General features: G+C 33.7%; 1 protein-coding gene across 1 annotated transcript in view; it reads left to right on the top strand.

Moving 5' to 3' along the window:
* RFX6 (regulatory factor X6) overlaps positions 1–14,034 on the top strand; it is a 56,348-nt gene that overhangs the window by 29,151 nt on the left and 13,163 nt on the right. The window contains exons 7-11 of the mRNA XM_017958386.3: positions 5,622–5,729; positions 10,710–10,787; positions 10,901–11,014; positions 12,730–12,779; positions 13,817–13,976. Of these exons, the coding sequence (XP_017813875.3) occupies positions 5,622–5,729; positions 10,710–10,787; positions 10,901–11,014; positions 12,730–12,779; positions 13,817–13,976 (510 nt within the window). The remainder of the gene's footprint in view (positions 1–5,621; positions 5,730–10,709; positions 10,788–10,900; positions 11,015–12,729; positions 12,780–13,816; positions 13,977–14,034) is intronic.

Below are 14,034 nucleotides of genomic sequence, written 5' to 3'. Positions count from 1 at the left end.
AATCCATACATTGCCCTTCTATTCTGATCATAGTGTCATGTACAGTTACATGCATAACTTTTATGAACAAAAGTGTTTCTTTTTTTTTTGGGGGGGGGGACAGAGTCTCACTCTGTCACCAGGCTGGAGTGCAGTGGTATAGTCTCGGCTCACTACAACCTCTGCCTCCCAGGTTCAAGCGATTCTCCTGCCTCAGCCTCTCAAGTAGCTGGGACTACAGGTGCGTGCCACCATGCCCAGCTAATTTTTGTATTTTTAGTAGAGATGGGGTTTCATCATGTTGGCCAGGATGGTCTCGATCTCTTGACCTCATGATCTGTCCACCTCAGCCTCCCAAAGTGCTGGCATTATAGGCACGAGCCTTTTTTATGAAGTACAATTTGTCTATTTTTTGTTGTTGCCTGTGTTTTAGTGTCATATACAAAATTTTTTTTCCAAATCACATGTCATGAATCTTTTACTCTATGTTTCCTTCTAAAATTTTTATAGTTTTAGCTCCTACATTTAGATGTTTGATTCATTTTTGGTTAATTTTTGTATATGGTGTTAGGTAAAGGTCTGACTTTATTCCTTTGAATGTGGACATCCAGTTTTCCCAGCACCCTTTGTTAATAGGACTGTTCTTTCCCCATTGAATGGTTTGGCACCCCTATCAAAAATTATTTTACCATATCTATGAGAGTTTGTTACTGGCCTCTCTATTCTATTCCATTGGTCTCTGTGTCTGTCTTCATGACAGTACCATATTGTTTTGATTACTGTAACTTTATAGTACGTTTTAAAATCAGGAAGTCTTCTCTGACTTTGCTCTTCGTTTTCAAGATTGTTTGGCTACCCAGGGTCCCTTGAGATTCCACAGATATTTTTAGGATGGATTTTTCTTTTTCTGAAAAAACTGTCACTAGAATTGCATTGAATCTATATCTCACTCTAGGCAGTATTGCTATCTTTTTTTTTTTTTTGAGATGGAGTCTCGCTCTGTTGCCCAGGCTGGAGTGCAGTGGCCAGATCTCAGCTCACTGCAAGCTCCGCTTCCCAGGTTTACACCATTCTCCTGCCTCAGCCTCCCGAGTAGCTGGGACTACAGGCGCCCACCACCTCGCCCAGCTAGTTTTTTGTATTTTTTTTAGTAGAGACGGGGTTTCACCATGTTGGCCAGGATGGTCTTGATCTCCTGACCTCGTGATCCGCCCGTCTTGGCCTCCCAAAGTGCTGGGATTACAGGCTTGAGCCACCGCACCCGGCCTGGTATTGCTATCTTAAATATTAATTCTTCTAATCCATGAGAATAGAATGTTGTTTATTTATTTATGTCTTCTTTAATTTCTTTCAGCTCTTTTATGTAGTTTTTATTGTACAAGTCTTTCACTTCCTTGGTTAAATTAGTTTTAAAGTATTTTATTCTTTATGATGCTATTGTAGATGAAATTGTTTTCTTAATTTTCTTTTCAGGCTGTTCACTATTAGTGAATAGAAATACAACTAGTTTTTGCATGCTGACTTTGAACCCTGCTACTTTGTTGAATCCATTTATTAGTTGTGTGTGTGTGTGTGTGTGTCATTTTTAGGGTTTTCTACATATAAAATTATATCATCTGTGAATAGAGATTTTTTACTTCTTCCTTTTCAATTTGGATGCCTTGTTTTTTTAATTTTAATTTTCTGTTTGCGTAACTACTCTAGCTAAGACTTCTAGTACCATGTTGAGTAGAAGTGATGAAAGCAGACTTGCTTTGTTCCTGATCTTAGAGGAAAAGCTTTTGGTTTTTCACCATTAAGTATGATGTTTTCTATAGACTTTTCATAAATAACTTTTATTATATTGAGGTGGTTTTTCTATATGGCTGGTTTGTTGAGTATTATTATCATGAAAGGATATGGAATTTTTTCAAATACTTTTTCTGTACCTAATGAGATTATCATTTTTTTATTCCATTAATGTGATGTAATACATTTATTGATTTTTATATATTGAACCATCCTTGCATTCCAGAAATAAATCTCACTTATTTATGGTGTATAATCCTATTAATATGCTGTGGAATTTGGATTACTAATATTTTGTGGAGAGTTTTTGCATCAAAGTTCATAAGGGATATTGGTCTGCAGTTTTCTTGCCTTGCAATATCTTTGTCAGACTTTGGTATCAGGGCAATATTGGCCTCACAGAGTAAGTTACAAAGTACTCCTTCCTCTTCAATTCCTGGGAAAACTTTGAGATGTATTGGTATTAGTTCCTCTTTAAATGTTTGGTGCAATTCACTGCTGAAGCCAACTCTGGAGCTTTTCTTTGAGTATGTTGGTTAATTACCACAAATTTGTAAAATTTCCAGTTTTTTTGCTATTATTTATTTCCAAGTTCATCCCATGTTGGTTGAAGAAGATACATTGTATGACATCTATCTTTTCAAATTCACTGAGACTTAGTTTGTGGCCTAACATATGGTGTATCCTGGAAGATGTCCATGTGTCCTTGAAAAGAATGTGTATTCTGTTGTTGTTGGGTAGATTATTCTGTATACGTTTGTTCAATCTAGTTGGTTTATTGTGCCGCCACATCCTCTATATTCTTACTTAACTTCTGTCTGGTTGTTCTGTCCATTATTGAGAATGAGGTGTTAAAGTCTCCAACTATTATTGTAAAACAGTTCATTTCTCCCTTTAATTTTGTCAATTTTTCTTCATATATTTTGATTATCTGTTATTGTCTGTTATCTGTACATACCTATTATTAGGTACATAAAGGGTTATGATTGTTAGACCTTTTTTGCTTTGTCAAAATTTTGTTAACATATAATACCCTTGTCTCTTGCACACCTTTTAAAATTTAGAGTCTATTTTGTCTAACTCCATTCTGCCAATATCTGTCCTCTAATTGGAGAGATTGATTCATTTACATTTAAAGTAATTACCATTAATCAACTCCTCATTATCCTCCATTACCCACTACACTTCCTAGCATCTTGTAACCACCATTCTATTTTCTAACTTCATGTGATCAAATTTTTTATCTCCCATATATGAGTGAGAACATGTGATATTTGTCTTTCTGTGCCTGGCTTATTTCACTTGCCACAGTATTTTCTAGTTTCATCCATGTTGTTGCAATTGACTTTTAAATTGATCTTGGATTCAGCAACTTTGCTAAAAAAATTTTTATTGTTAACCATAATTTTTGTGTAATTTGTTTTAGTTTTTCAGTGAAATCAGTTACATCAGCAGCAAATAATGCTAATATTGTCTCTTCCTTTTTGGTACTTAATCTGTCATTACTTTTTTGAGTTCATTATTATTCTAGCTATAAACTCTGGTATAGTGTTGAGTAAAAAAGGTGAGAGCAGGCAACTTTATCTTGTTTGTGATTTTCCAGAGAATTTTTATAGTATTTTGCCACTAAGTAAGACATTTGCTGTGGGCTTCTGATAGATATTCTTTGTATAATAATTAAGTTTTCCTCTGTTTCTAGCACACACGCACACACACGGGGGGGTGGGGAGAGAGAAAGAAAAAGAAAGAGAGAGAGAGGTTAATGAATGGTAGTGGATTTTAAACAAACTCTTTTTCCTGCATCAGTTGAGATGATTGTATAATATACAGCATTCTCCTGTTTGTTGTTAATATGATGAATTTAAACCTAACTTGAGTATGATCGTACTTATACACTACTTAATTTTGTTTGTTAATATTTTGTTTAATATTGTCTTAAGTGTAGTAATAAGTGAGATTGAAATATGATTTTTCTTTTTCTGTTCTTGTCTAGTTTTGACATATATGTTTTCAAGCGAATTGGGAAGTTATCCTTTTTTTCTGTTGTCAGAAAAAAATCTGTTAAGCTTGAAATTGTCTGTTTCCTGAATGCTTGATAAAAGGTCACCTGTTAAAATCTTTTGAGTCTATATTTTTCTTTGTAAAAATATTTTTGATTACTAATTATATTTCTTTAATGGAAATAAGAGTATTCTTTTATTCCTACTTTAATTTAATATCATACTGTGTATTGTCATTTTTGGGGTTTATATTTCTCTGTTTCTCTTTTCCTATATCACAAAATCACATATTGAGATGAAAAAACTCGACTTTCCACACAAGAGAAAAAATATATGAAAAGTGCAAACTTTTCTAAAATTAAGATTTAGGTAAATTTTTGTTATGCTTATCCAACAAATGTTAGTTTTCTATTTTGTCATATAACTTCCTTCCTTTAAGGATTAAATTATTTATTTTCTTGTTTTCTATATTATTTTTCCTATTTTTATTGACAGTAACATTCCTTGACAGTGCAATGATAATTGGTGCTCATAACTGGAAAACCAAAGCATTGAAAGTTTTTGAAGCATTTCTTAAATTAAGATAGATTAGTAAATAGAGTGGATTGGGATTAACTGTGCTATTATATCAGTTTATGATAATTATTAAATAAGTTATTAATTAAAAAATTAATAACTATACTTGAAAAGAGATAAAGCTAAAAATTTAAACCTCATTTTAAAAAATGAATTTCTACTTTATTTTCAATATAAAGCTTATTTAAATCTTATATCAAATAAGTCAACAAGAAATCAGGGCTTCTAAAATATCTGGGGTTAAAGGACTCAAAAATGTTCCCAGTTCCTTTGACTCTACCAATATAAGTTCTAGAAAGACAGGATGGGAACCCAATCTGTCTATGACAGTAATTAAGTTTTTGTCTACTAAACATCCTCAATATGACAGAGATAAAGGCATACAGTCTAGAAATAAATGTGAGAAAATTATGAGAAAGAACCAAATTTTGTCCTTGCCAGGGACACTTTATGTCCTTTATTATATTCATAATTTCATTATTTCCCCAAACTTTTGATTACAATCTGGTTTGTTAAAATTTTGTTTGGGGAGGAGGAACAATCAGTTATGGCCTGGGAGACTGATTTGCTGAGGCTCCGGTTCTGTCATGAATATACATTTGTTCTTTCTGTCTGGATTTCTTGTAAGTATACCAGCACAGTAGCATTGTAAGTTATTTGTCACTTTTCTAATTTTCTGAAAATGGCTTGAGTATGCTTTCCCCAAGAGACGTGAAAGAACAATACATGCCTGAATTTAGGGTAGAAGAAACTTTTTGTGGGACAGTCCAGTGCACTAGCTTGAGAATCGAAAGTTAGACTCCAATAAAAATTTTAGTAGTACTTACCTCTGAGACTGAATAAATTAATTTATGTTCAATTATCTCATTTACTTAATTTGTAAAAAGGGAGGTTGGATTTGACAATTCCTGATCCTCTTGTAGTTAAAATAATTTCAATAGTTCCAAAGGCAGATCTTCCTAAACTTATGCCATTAGCAAATGTGTACTTAAATTTCTAAAAGTTGTGAAAACTGACAAATATTCAAAGCTAAAATTTGAAGTGATAGGAAAAATATTCTAACTATGAAACTATTTATTGAAGGTTTGAAAACCATTTGGCTGACATGTCTCATTTATTCAGTTACACAATCGAAACAGTTTACTCAAATCTCGTAAGTTCTCATGGTTTGCAAGATAAAGAAGAATTTAATTTTATGGATTTGTATTTTACTAGAATAGTACTTTGGAAGCATATAGTTGATAATGATGTATTTGTTTTCATTTTTCTAAATTATAGGGTGGCTTCACTCGTAAATATTCGCTTAGCTCAAAAACTGGAACACTTCTTCCAGAATTCCCCAGCGCTCAACACCTTGTATACCAAGGATGCATTTCTAAGGACAAGGTATCAATTACAGATACTTCTCTATTGATTTCCTGATATGTTGGCTCCATATGTCAATTTGCTGGGAATTTCATGGCACTGCAGGAAGCAATCAGAAATCTTCATAATCAAACATAATTGACTGATTTATAGGAGAGGCAAACTTTTGTTAACATTGATTAACACTTCCAATTAATTATTTACCATCTCCATGATAGTGTGTAATCAGAAGGTGGTAAAATAAACCTTAAAAACTAAACATTATTTTTTATTTAAAACTCTATTGAGGAAGAAAATACTAGAATGTGTCTGTCACATACACTTTCTTCAATTAAAAGTTTTATGTTTTCAATTATCTCCATTTTATTTCAGTAAATGGTAATCAAGCATTTCTCTAGGACAGAATCTGTCCCTAGCACTGAGGGACATGCTAGATGAATGCAAGGACTATGCTAGATGAGCAGGAACTTTCCTTACTTCTAAAATTCTGTGTTCTCTTATATTTGCATTATTTTTAAAGTTAAGAAAGAATCATTTTCCTTGGGATTCAGTTTATAAATAATTCTTAATATGACTTTTCAATGTTTATGTAATAGAGTGTAAACTAAATCTTCTATTTCTGTACTTCTAAAGTCATTTGTCGGGGATCTGTTGGCTGTTTAGTAGCAGAGACCATGATTAAATTAGAGCATAATTATTTCTACATTTTTGTTTCAACCAAAGTACACATTTCATTAGCATTTGAAGAAGACATCTCTTATAGTATATTGAGTCAGTTCATATTTCTGAGATACAAAGATAGAGGAATGTGATTAATGTCCAGATGCTTTACTTTAGTGATGGGCTTTTTGTAGAAATGAAGTAAAGATAACACGTTGATTTAAAAAAATGTTTATTGGCATATAAGTAGAGATGCATAGTAACTTACAGGGTTCATTTTTATGACAGCCATACCCTGTTAGTTAAGGATAGGCAAAATATTCTTTAAAAAGAGTGAAAACATGTCTTTTGCAGCAACATGGATGCAGCTGGAGGCCATTAACATAAGCAAATTAATGCAGGAGAAGAAAACTAAATACTACATGTTCTCACTTATAAGTGAGAGCTAAGCACTGGGTATTCCTAGTCATAAAGTGGTGACAGTAGACACTGGGGACTACTGCTGGGGAAGGGGGAAGAGGGAAATGGGTTGAAAAACTAACTGTTGGATACTAGGCTCAATATCTGGGTAATTGGATCATTCGTATTCCAAACCTCAGCATCTCTTGGTATACTTATGTAACAAACATGCGTGTGTACCCTGTAAGTCTAAAATAAAAGTTGGAAAAAAAATAAAGTAAAATATACCCTTAAAAAAAGAATAGGCAAAGTATTGAAGATAATTCTCAAATGCCAAATCCAAGGAAGTCTCTCAAACTATGTTCACTTCTGACTGTTTTCTCCCATTACATTGCTCAAGTTTATCACATACTTTTTACCTTATAGATGTAATGTGTGATATGATGACTTCATATTTGAAAATCCCCCAGTGAATGTTAACATGTGGCAGTTTGTGAGGATTCCTGTGGAAATCAGGGGGATCTCAGTCTTCTGAGGGAGGGTTTTATTGAGTTACTTTTGTGGAGAGGATTGCTTCCAGGCAGACTTATCGTGAAGATGTTTATGGTGTAAATATACCTGGTGAGAGAGAGAGGGGGACCAAAAAGGCAAGCAACAAAGAAGAAAGAGAGGTGAGAAACAGGCTCCAATAGTTTACCAGGAATTTCATGTTTCTCTGCTGGCCTCCAAGGAAGTTCATACCTGCCAATTTGAAAGACTAGTCTGTAGATCATTTCTCAGGTATCAAGGTGCTTTTATAACCCTTGGTTTCTACGTTCATTCCCAGTGGACTCCATCATAAAAGCCAGGGACTGACACTCTTTTTTGAGGACAGTTTAGCTCTGTCACCTTCTTTGCCATTAGCCAGGCTCCTCAGGTAACTTATCAGTTCCTGGAAAGTGTGGTGGGGCTAAAATCAAGCACTTAAGGCACCTGCTTCTTTTTCTTTTTCCTTTTGAGACAATGTCTTGCTCTGTTGCCCAGGCTGGAGTGCAGTGGCGCGATCTCGGCTCACGGCAACCTTTGCTTCCCGGGTTCAGCGATTCTCCTGCCTCAGCTTCTGTAGGTGGGATTACAAGTGCCTGCCACCATGCCTGGCTAACTTTTATGTTTTTAGTAGAGACGGGATTTCCCTATGTTGGCCAGGCTCCTCTCGAACTCCTGACCTCAAGTAATCCACCTGCCTCAGCCTCCCAAAGTATTGAGATTACAGGCGTGAGCCACCGCGCCAAGCCAGCACCTGCTTCTTTAAGGCCGAAAGAATGGAGACTGCCCAGTGAAAAGCTGACCCCAGTGAGGGTACTGACTGAAGCCGGGGGCCTGCTGCTCATAGTGTCTCTGGAGGCAGTTGTCTCCCCCACCATGTGCTCACTGTCTTTAGTGGAGCTAAGCCTTGCCTCTGCTCCTGCTCACTCTAATACAATGTCTATTCTCAGAAAATTGACTAAGATTATGTTTACAAAGGATGCAAAGTACACTGGAATTAAAATTTATTGCCCTAAGACTATGTAAGTATTAAATAAACAAATTAAGTATTATACTAACAGTAAGTTTTAAACATTTTGATGATTTGTATATAAAGCAATAAATTTTATAACAAATAGAAATACTTGTGAAGATAAAGGCTTACTTGTACTTTAATAGGTTTCAGGGCTCAAATGATTAATTTTAAAAGAATTTATTGATACAGAATAGATGTACATATTTTGGGGGCACATGTGATAATTTAATATGCTCATATAATTTGTACGGATAAATCAGTGTAATTTGGGTTATTGATCACCTTAAATATTTATCTTCTCTTTGTGCTAGAAACATTTGTTCTCTTCTAGCTACTTTGAATATACAACAGATTATTATAAGCTATAATCACCCTACAGATCTGTCAAACACCAGATCTTATTTCTTCTATCAAACTGTGTATTTGTACCCATTAATCAACTTCTCATTATTTTCCTCTCCCCATCCTCTTTCCGACCTCTGGTAACCACCAGTCTACTCTCTACCTTCATGAGATCCACTTGTTTAGGTCCCACATATGAGTGAGAGCATGTGACATTTGTCTTTCTCTGCTTGGCTTATTTTACTTAACATAATGCCCTCCAGTTCTATCCATGTTGCTGCAAATGACAGGGTTTTATTTTTTATGGATGAATTATATTCCCTTGTGTATATACCACATTTTCTTTATCCATTCATCCATTGATGAGCAGTTAGGTTGATTCCATATGTTGGCTATTGTGAATAGTGCTGCCATAAACATGGGAGAGCGGATATCTCTCTTTGATATACTCATTTCCTTTTTTTGGATATATACAGAAAGGGTTAATTTTTGACAACAGTTATGATTTCCCTTCCATCTTTCATGTCTTACTTATCCTCATTTTAAACATATGACTTGGAATAATCTGAAAATATAATAGCATTGCCTGAAATATAGAGCAAGTCTCACTTGCATTGATGGTGACATATCCTGCTAGAGGTGTTCTATAATCAGCACAGCTCCTTCAAATGGATCAATAATGTTCATGTCATGGTTATACTGCTCTGAGCTAAACCACAGAGATATGTGTATTGGGTTGTGGGAATAAAGGGAAATGCAAAGGGTTAGGATAGGACACCTCCATCACCACCACTACTCTAGATGCTATTGGAATCAAAATAGCTGACATCCATCAGTTTCTTAATATGTACTATGGATTATTCCAAACACTTTATATTTGTTAATTCATTTAGTCTTCCTAGCAACCCTATTTTATAGCTACGGTTATTATCATGTCAATTTTAGATATGAGGAAATTAAAGCACATAAATATCAAGTAGTGTGCCTAATGTTACGTAACTAGTAATAACTAGTAAGTGGCAAATTAGAGCTGAGATTGAAATCCAGGTAATCTGAAGGCAAAGCTCACACATTCAACCTCTAAACATTGCTTTTTTTCACATAGAGTTCATAACTGGCAACAGGTAGGGAAATTTCTAACATGTAAAATAAAAGTTTTAGTTTGAATGTTATTAAGTTGCCAGAATATTATCTAGTTTTAGCCTATTGCAAATTTTAGAATATATTTAAAATTTTTTAAACTATGCCATGCAAATATCCATGGTAACTTGAAAATAGAGACTTTTCATAATAGACATTCAATGTTTGAAACTTTTTTTTTGAAAATGCGTCATTTGGTATTATTACTAATTCCAGATAACGTTTAGTAAGGTCTTACTGGGTGCCAGGCACTGTTCCATATGTATCACATCTTATTTTATTTGATTTTCTTAATACCATGTAAGTAATATGTTATTATTACCTACTTAAAAAGCTTGGGGGCTCAGAGACAAAACCACTTTTGCAGTCATACCTGGTAAGTAGTGCAGTGAAGGTGGGCACCCAAGTTGAGCTGACTCCAGAGCCAAAATTTGAAATCGTTATGCCATACTGCTGCAAGCATCCACTTCATAAAACTGTGTGAAGATTTGATGTATTTTACTACTTTATGTTTATTTACCCAAATCTTTGTTACTAGTTTTACTACTTTATGTTTATTTACTACTTTATGTTTATTTACCCAAAAATTAATTTTAAAAAATTTAAATTTAAATTAAAAATTAAATTTTAAAATTTAATATTTTAGTAGGCATAAAACTAGGATGTTACTTTGGTCCATAGTACTCTGAAAAATTACCTTTTTCATACTATACTGTAGTTGTCCATTTGTTTCCTTTTCTCCCTTCACAAGGCACTAAGATCCTTGAAATAAGAATTTTGCCTTAATTTTTGAGTCCTCAACATTGAGCATACTGCTTGGTACATAATAGAATCTTTTAAAAAATGTGTGTTGAACAAATTAACAAGTAAAGGCAGTGTTAAAAGGATGCTTTGGTTAAGCTTTTTCTTTCTTGAAATAGGTTGATACGCTCATAATGATGTACAAAACTCACTGCCAGTGTATCCTGGACAATGCAATTAATGGAAACTTTGAAGAGGTAAGAATGACAAAGAATGTTTTATTGACCCTGTTATATATACTTTCATGTTCTGTTCTTAATGAGTTCATGTTAAAGAAAAAATCTTAACATACTTTTTACTCTGCAACTAGATCCAGCATTTTTTATTACACTTTTGGCAAGGAATGCCTGACCATCTTCTTCCCTTACTTGAAAATCCTGTTATCATTGACATTTTCTGTGTTTGTGACTCAATTCTTTATAAGGTAAGCACTCTGATATGTCTTAAACATGAGCCATTTATTTCTTTACATAGCATTCTATCTAAATTCTTGCAATGTATTTTCAGTAAATGTATTATTTATGGCTGGAGATACACTATCATTTTTTTTCTGATGAGAAAGCAAGCAATTTAATAGTGCACGTTTAATAGTGTGTGTGTTTTAATTGAAGTTTACATTAAATAAAACAAACTCAATTTGTTTTTACAGCTAATAATGAATCTTTATGTGGCACACTTATGTGAAAAATTAGTTAAATTTTATTAACTCTCTAAGGTGTTTTCAGATTAAAATAACACAATGGATTTTTTTTCACAATGCCAGTGTTTTGGCAGAAAGCAGAATTAGGCACCCTCATGAGATTAATAACTTGAAAATCTCAAAAACCTCTAACTTTAATGCACTGATGTCTAATTCTCTTCTCAAACCAAATCAGAGTTCCTAAGTGTCTACAGAAGGATCTCGAAGACATCCTAAATAAGGACAAACTGATTGTCCTTCTAGCCAAACATTTAATGGGAGATGGAAAGAGGCTAATTCCTGACAGTCTCTTCCCTGGTGGCTACAGGCTCTAAGCTGACGGAGAAAACTATATTGCAATGTGGGTACTTTAAAGTGAGTTTGCCTACATTTGCCTGCTAACTTATCATAAGGAAAAACAAAAGCTTTCCTTTTAAAAAGTAATCTGAGTTGGCAAGAAAACCCAAGCTGGACGCTGTTAACGTTTAGGAAATAAAATCCTTCTAAGTTAGTTGCCACTATCAGATTCTCAGCTTTGCAGAAAAGTAAAACAAAAGCTATTTATAGATAAGCTATTTATAGATAAGTCCAGAAGCCCCTATGCAGACCAAGAACTAATGAGACAGCTTGCATAAGACAGCTCATATTTTTGTCCTCTATCCAGTACTTACTCATCATAGGAGAAAGGAGGAATAAAGTACAATATATTTTCTGCCTTTAGTTCAAGTTCAAGTTGAAAAAATTTCAAAGAAGAGTAAGAATTGTCTTTTTTTTTTTTCTGGATTGAATATGAATGCCATTCTTTAGAGAAAAACAGTTTAATTTGCATTAATTGTTTGTAATACTTAACACTTGAAAAGGCTCCCGAAAGGGGAGAGGAGGCAGCTCCATGAGTGAGTGTAAGAAAAGACCTGGGGCTCGTCCACACGCATTTCCATCAGAGCAAAGCTTTTTGGACTGTCATTCAGTTTGTCCAGGAAATACTTTTAAAACATATTTTTCCCTTTAAGTGATCTATTTTTTTTAGTCTGTTATAAAAATCCTGACTTTAAATATCTTTAAATGAACCCAGTTTCTCCCCCTCATGATGGACCCAGGCAGGCACAGTGAGCTCTGTAAGTAGAACGATGTAAGATGAGTTTCTAAAAAATCTTCCTCCCACCTCTAGAAAGTGGTCAGCTTTTCATCATAAAACAGTATATGATTACCACGGACCAATCCATTGGTAATTAACATACTGAGCATATACGTATACAGTGCTATCTCTTGTTTTTATTGTCATACATGCTCACACACAACTCATACATACATTCATGTTAGAGATAAAATTATAACTTTCAGAAAGGAGTTAACATGTTATTCTCTAGGAAGCTAGGAATAAAAAGTAGTTGGCCAATAATATGTCTTTCTATAGAAATACTACGTGAAGATTTGTATTAACGTCTTTTGCTATGATTAAGGTTCTTACAGATGTACTAATTCCTGCAACAATGCAAGAAATGCCTGAAAGGTATGTTCAGTTAATAAAACATGAGCATTCCTAGTATAGGATTTAACTTTATACATTATATTAGAAGAAAACATTAGGTAGTAATTTATTCATTTATCAAGAAGACTATTTTCTACTTGTGTCCCTTTGTATTTGCTGGAAGCGATGTGTCTTATAGTTGGGCCTCAATAAACAAAATGGGTGAAACAATCCTTCAATCCCTTTAATTTGAGAGTGGCTAAAGTGAAAAATAGATTTAAGCACTGTTGACCTTCGAGAAATTTTTTCAATGGAAACTAGCTGGAGTATGATAAAAAAGATAATGGAAAATAACCACAAGAATAAAAACTATAGGATAAATTATTATATTTTATTATTAACTTTTGTCTTAATTACAAAAGCAGAAAGTGGCATGATGAAATCACTGCCTTCTTTTAACAAAGGAATAAAATCTCAAATAGTTTATTGAAACAATACCAGAAGATTTTTCAAAAAACTTTTCAATATAAGAACAATAGAATTCTGAAAAAACCCCCAACTTTTTCTCTGAAAACAAAATCTAATGAAATGATAAAATTTATTTTAGTACTTTGGGGGTACAAATTCATATAGGACTGGACATAGTTGGTGCTCCAAAAATAGATGTTGCTTGATAAAACAAATTTTACTTTTTATTTACCTTTTCCTCTAGATTATTTCATCTATATGATAGTTGGTATTAGCCTGACCAATAATGTCTTTTAATTATCAATTGTAGTCTTTAAATATCTATTCTGTATTCTGAATTGGGTACTTGAAGTGGAGTTTGAAGAGCTTGAGTGTTTTGACCAAGATGATAACAAAACATCTCATGTACCCCATAAATATATACACCTACTATGCATCCATAAACATTTAAAAAATATATCATAGAAAAGATGATAAATGGCAGACCTAGGCTGTCTGACTTCAAAAGTACTGCTCATGAAATCATAGAATAATAATATACTTCAATTAAAATATAACTGTTTAATGCATTTTTTAACAATGAAGCATTTAACACATAGCCTTCTTTGTAGCTTATTAGCAGACATAAGAAATTTTGCTAAAAATTGGGAACAGTGGGTTGTTTCATCCTTGGAAAACTTGCCAGAAGCCCTAACTGATAAGAAAATACCTATTGTGCGAAGATTTGTATCTTCTCTGAAACGACAAACATCTTTCTTACATCTTGCTCAGGTATGTTGATTGCTAATCTGAGAGCATTTGAATTACCATATAAAAAATGAATCTTCTG

The sequence above is a fragment of the Papio anubis genome, chromosome 6, assembly GCF_008728515.1.
Source record: "Papio anubis isolate 15944 chromosome 6, Panubis1.0, whole genome shotgun sequence".
Lineage (NCBI taxonomy): Eukaryota > Metazoa > Chordata > Mammalia > Primates > Cercopithecidae > Papio > Papio anubis.
Note: the sequence above shows the minus strand (reverse complement) of the source record. Positions and strands in the feature narration are given on the sequence as shown.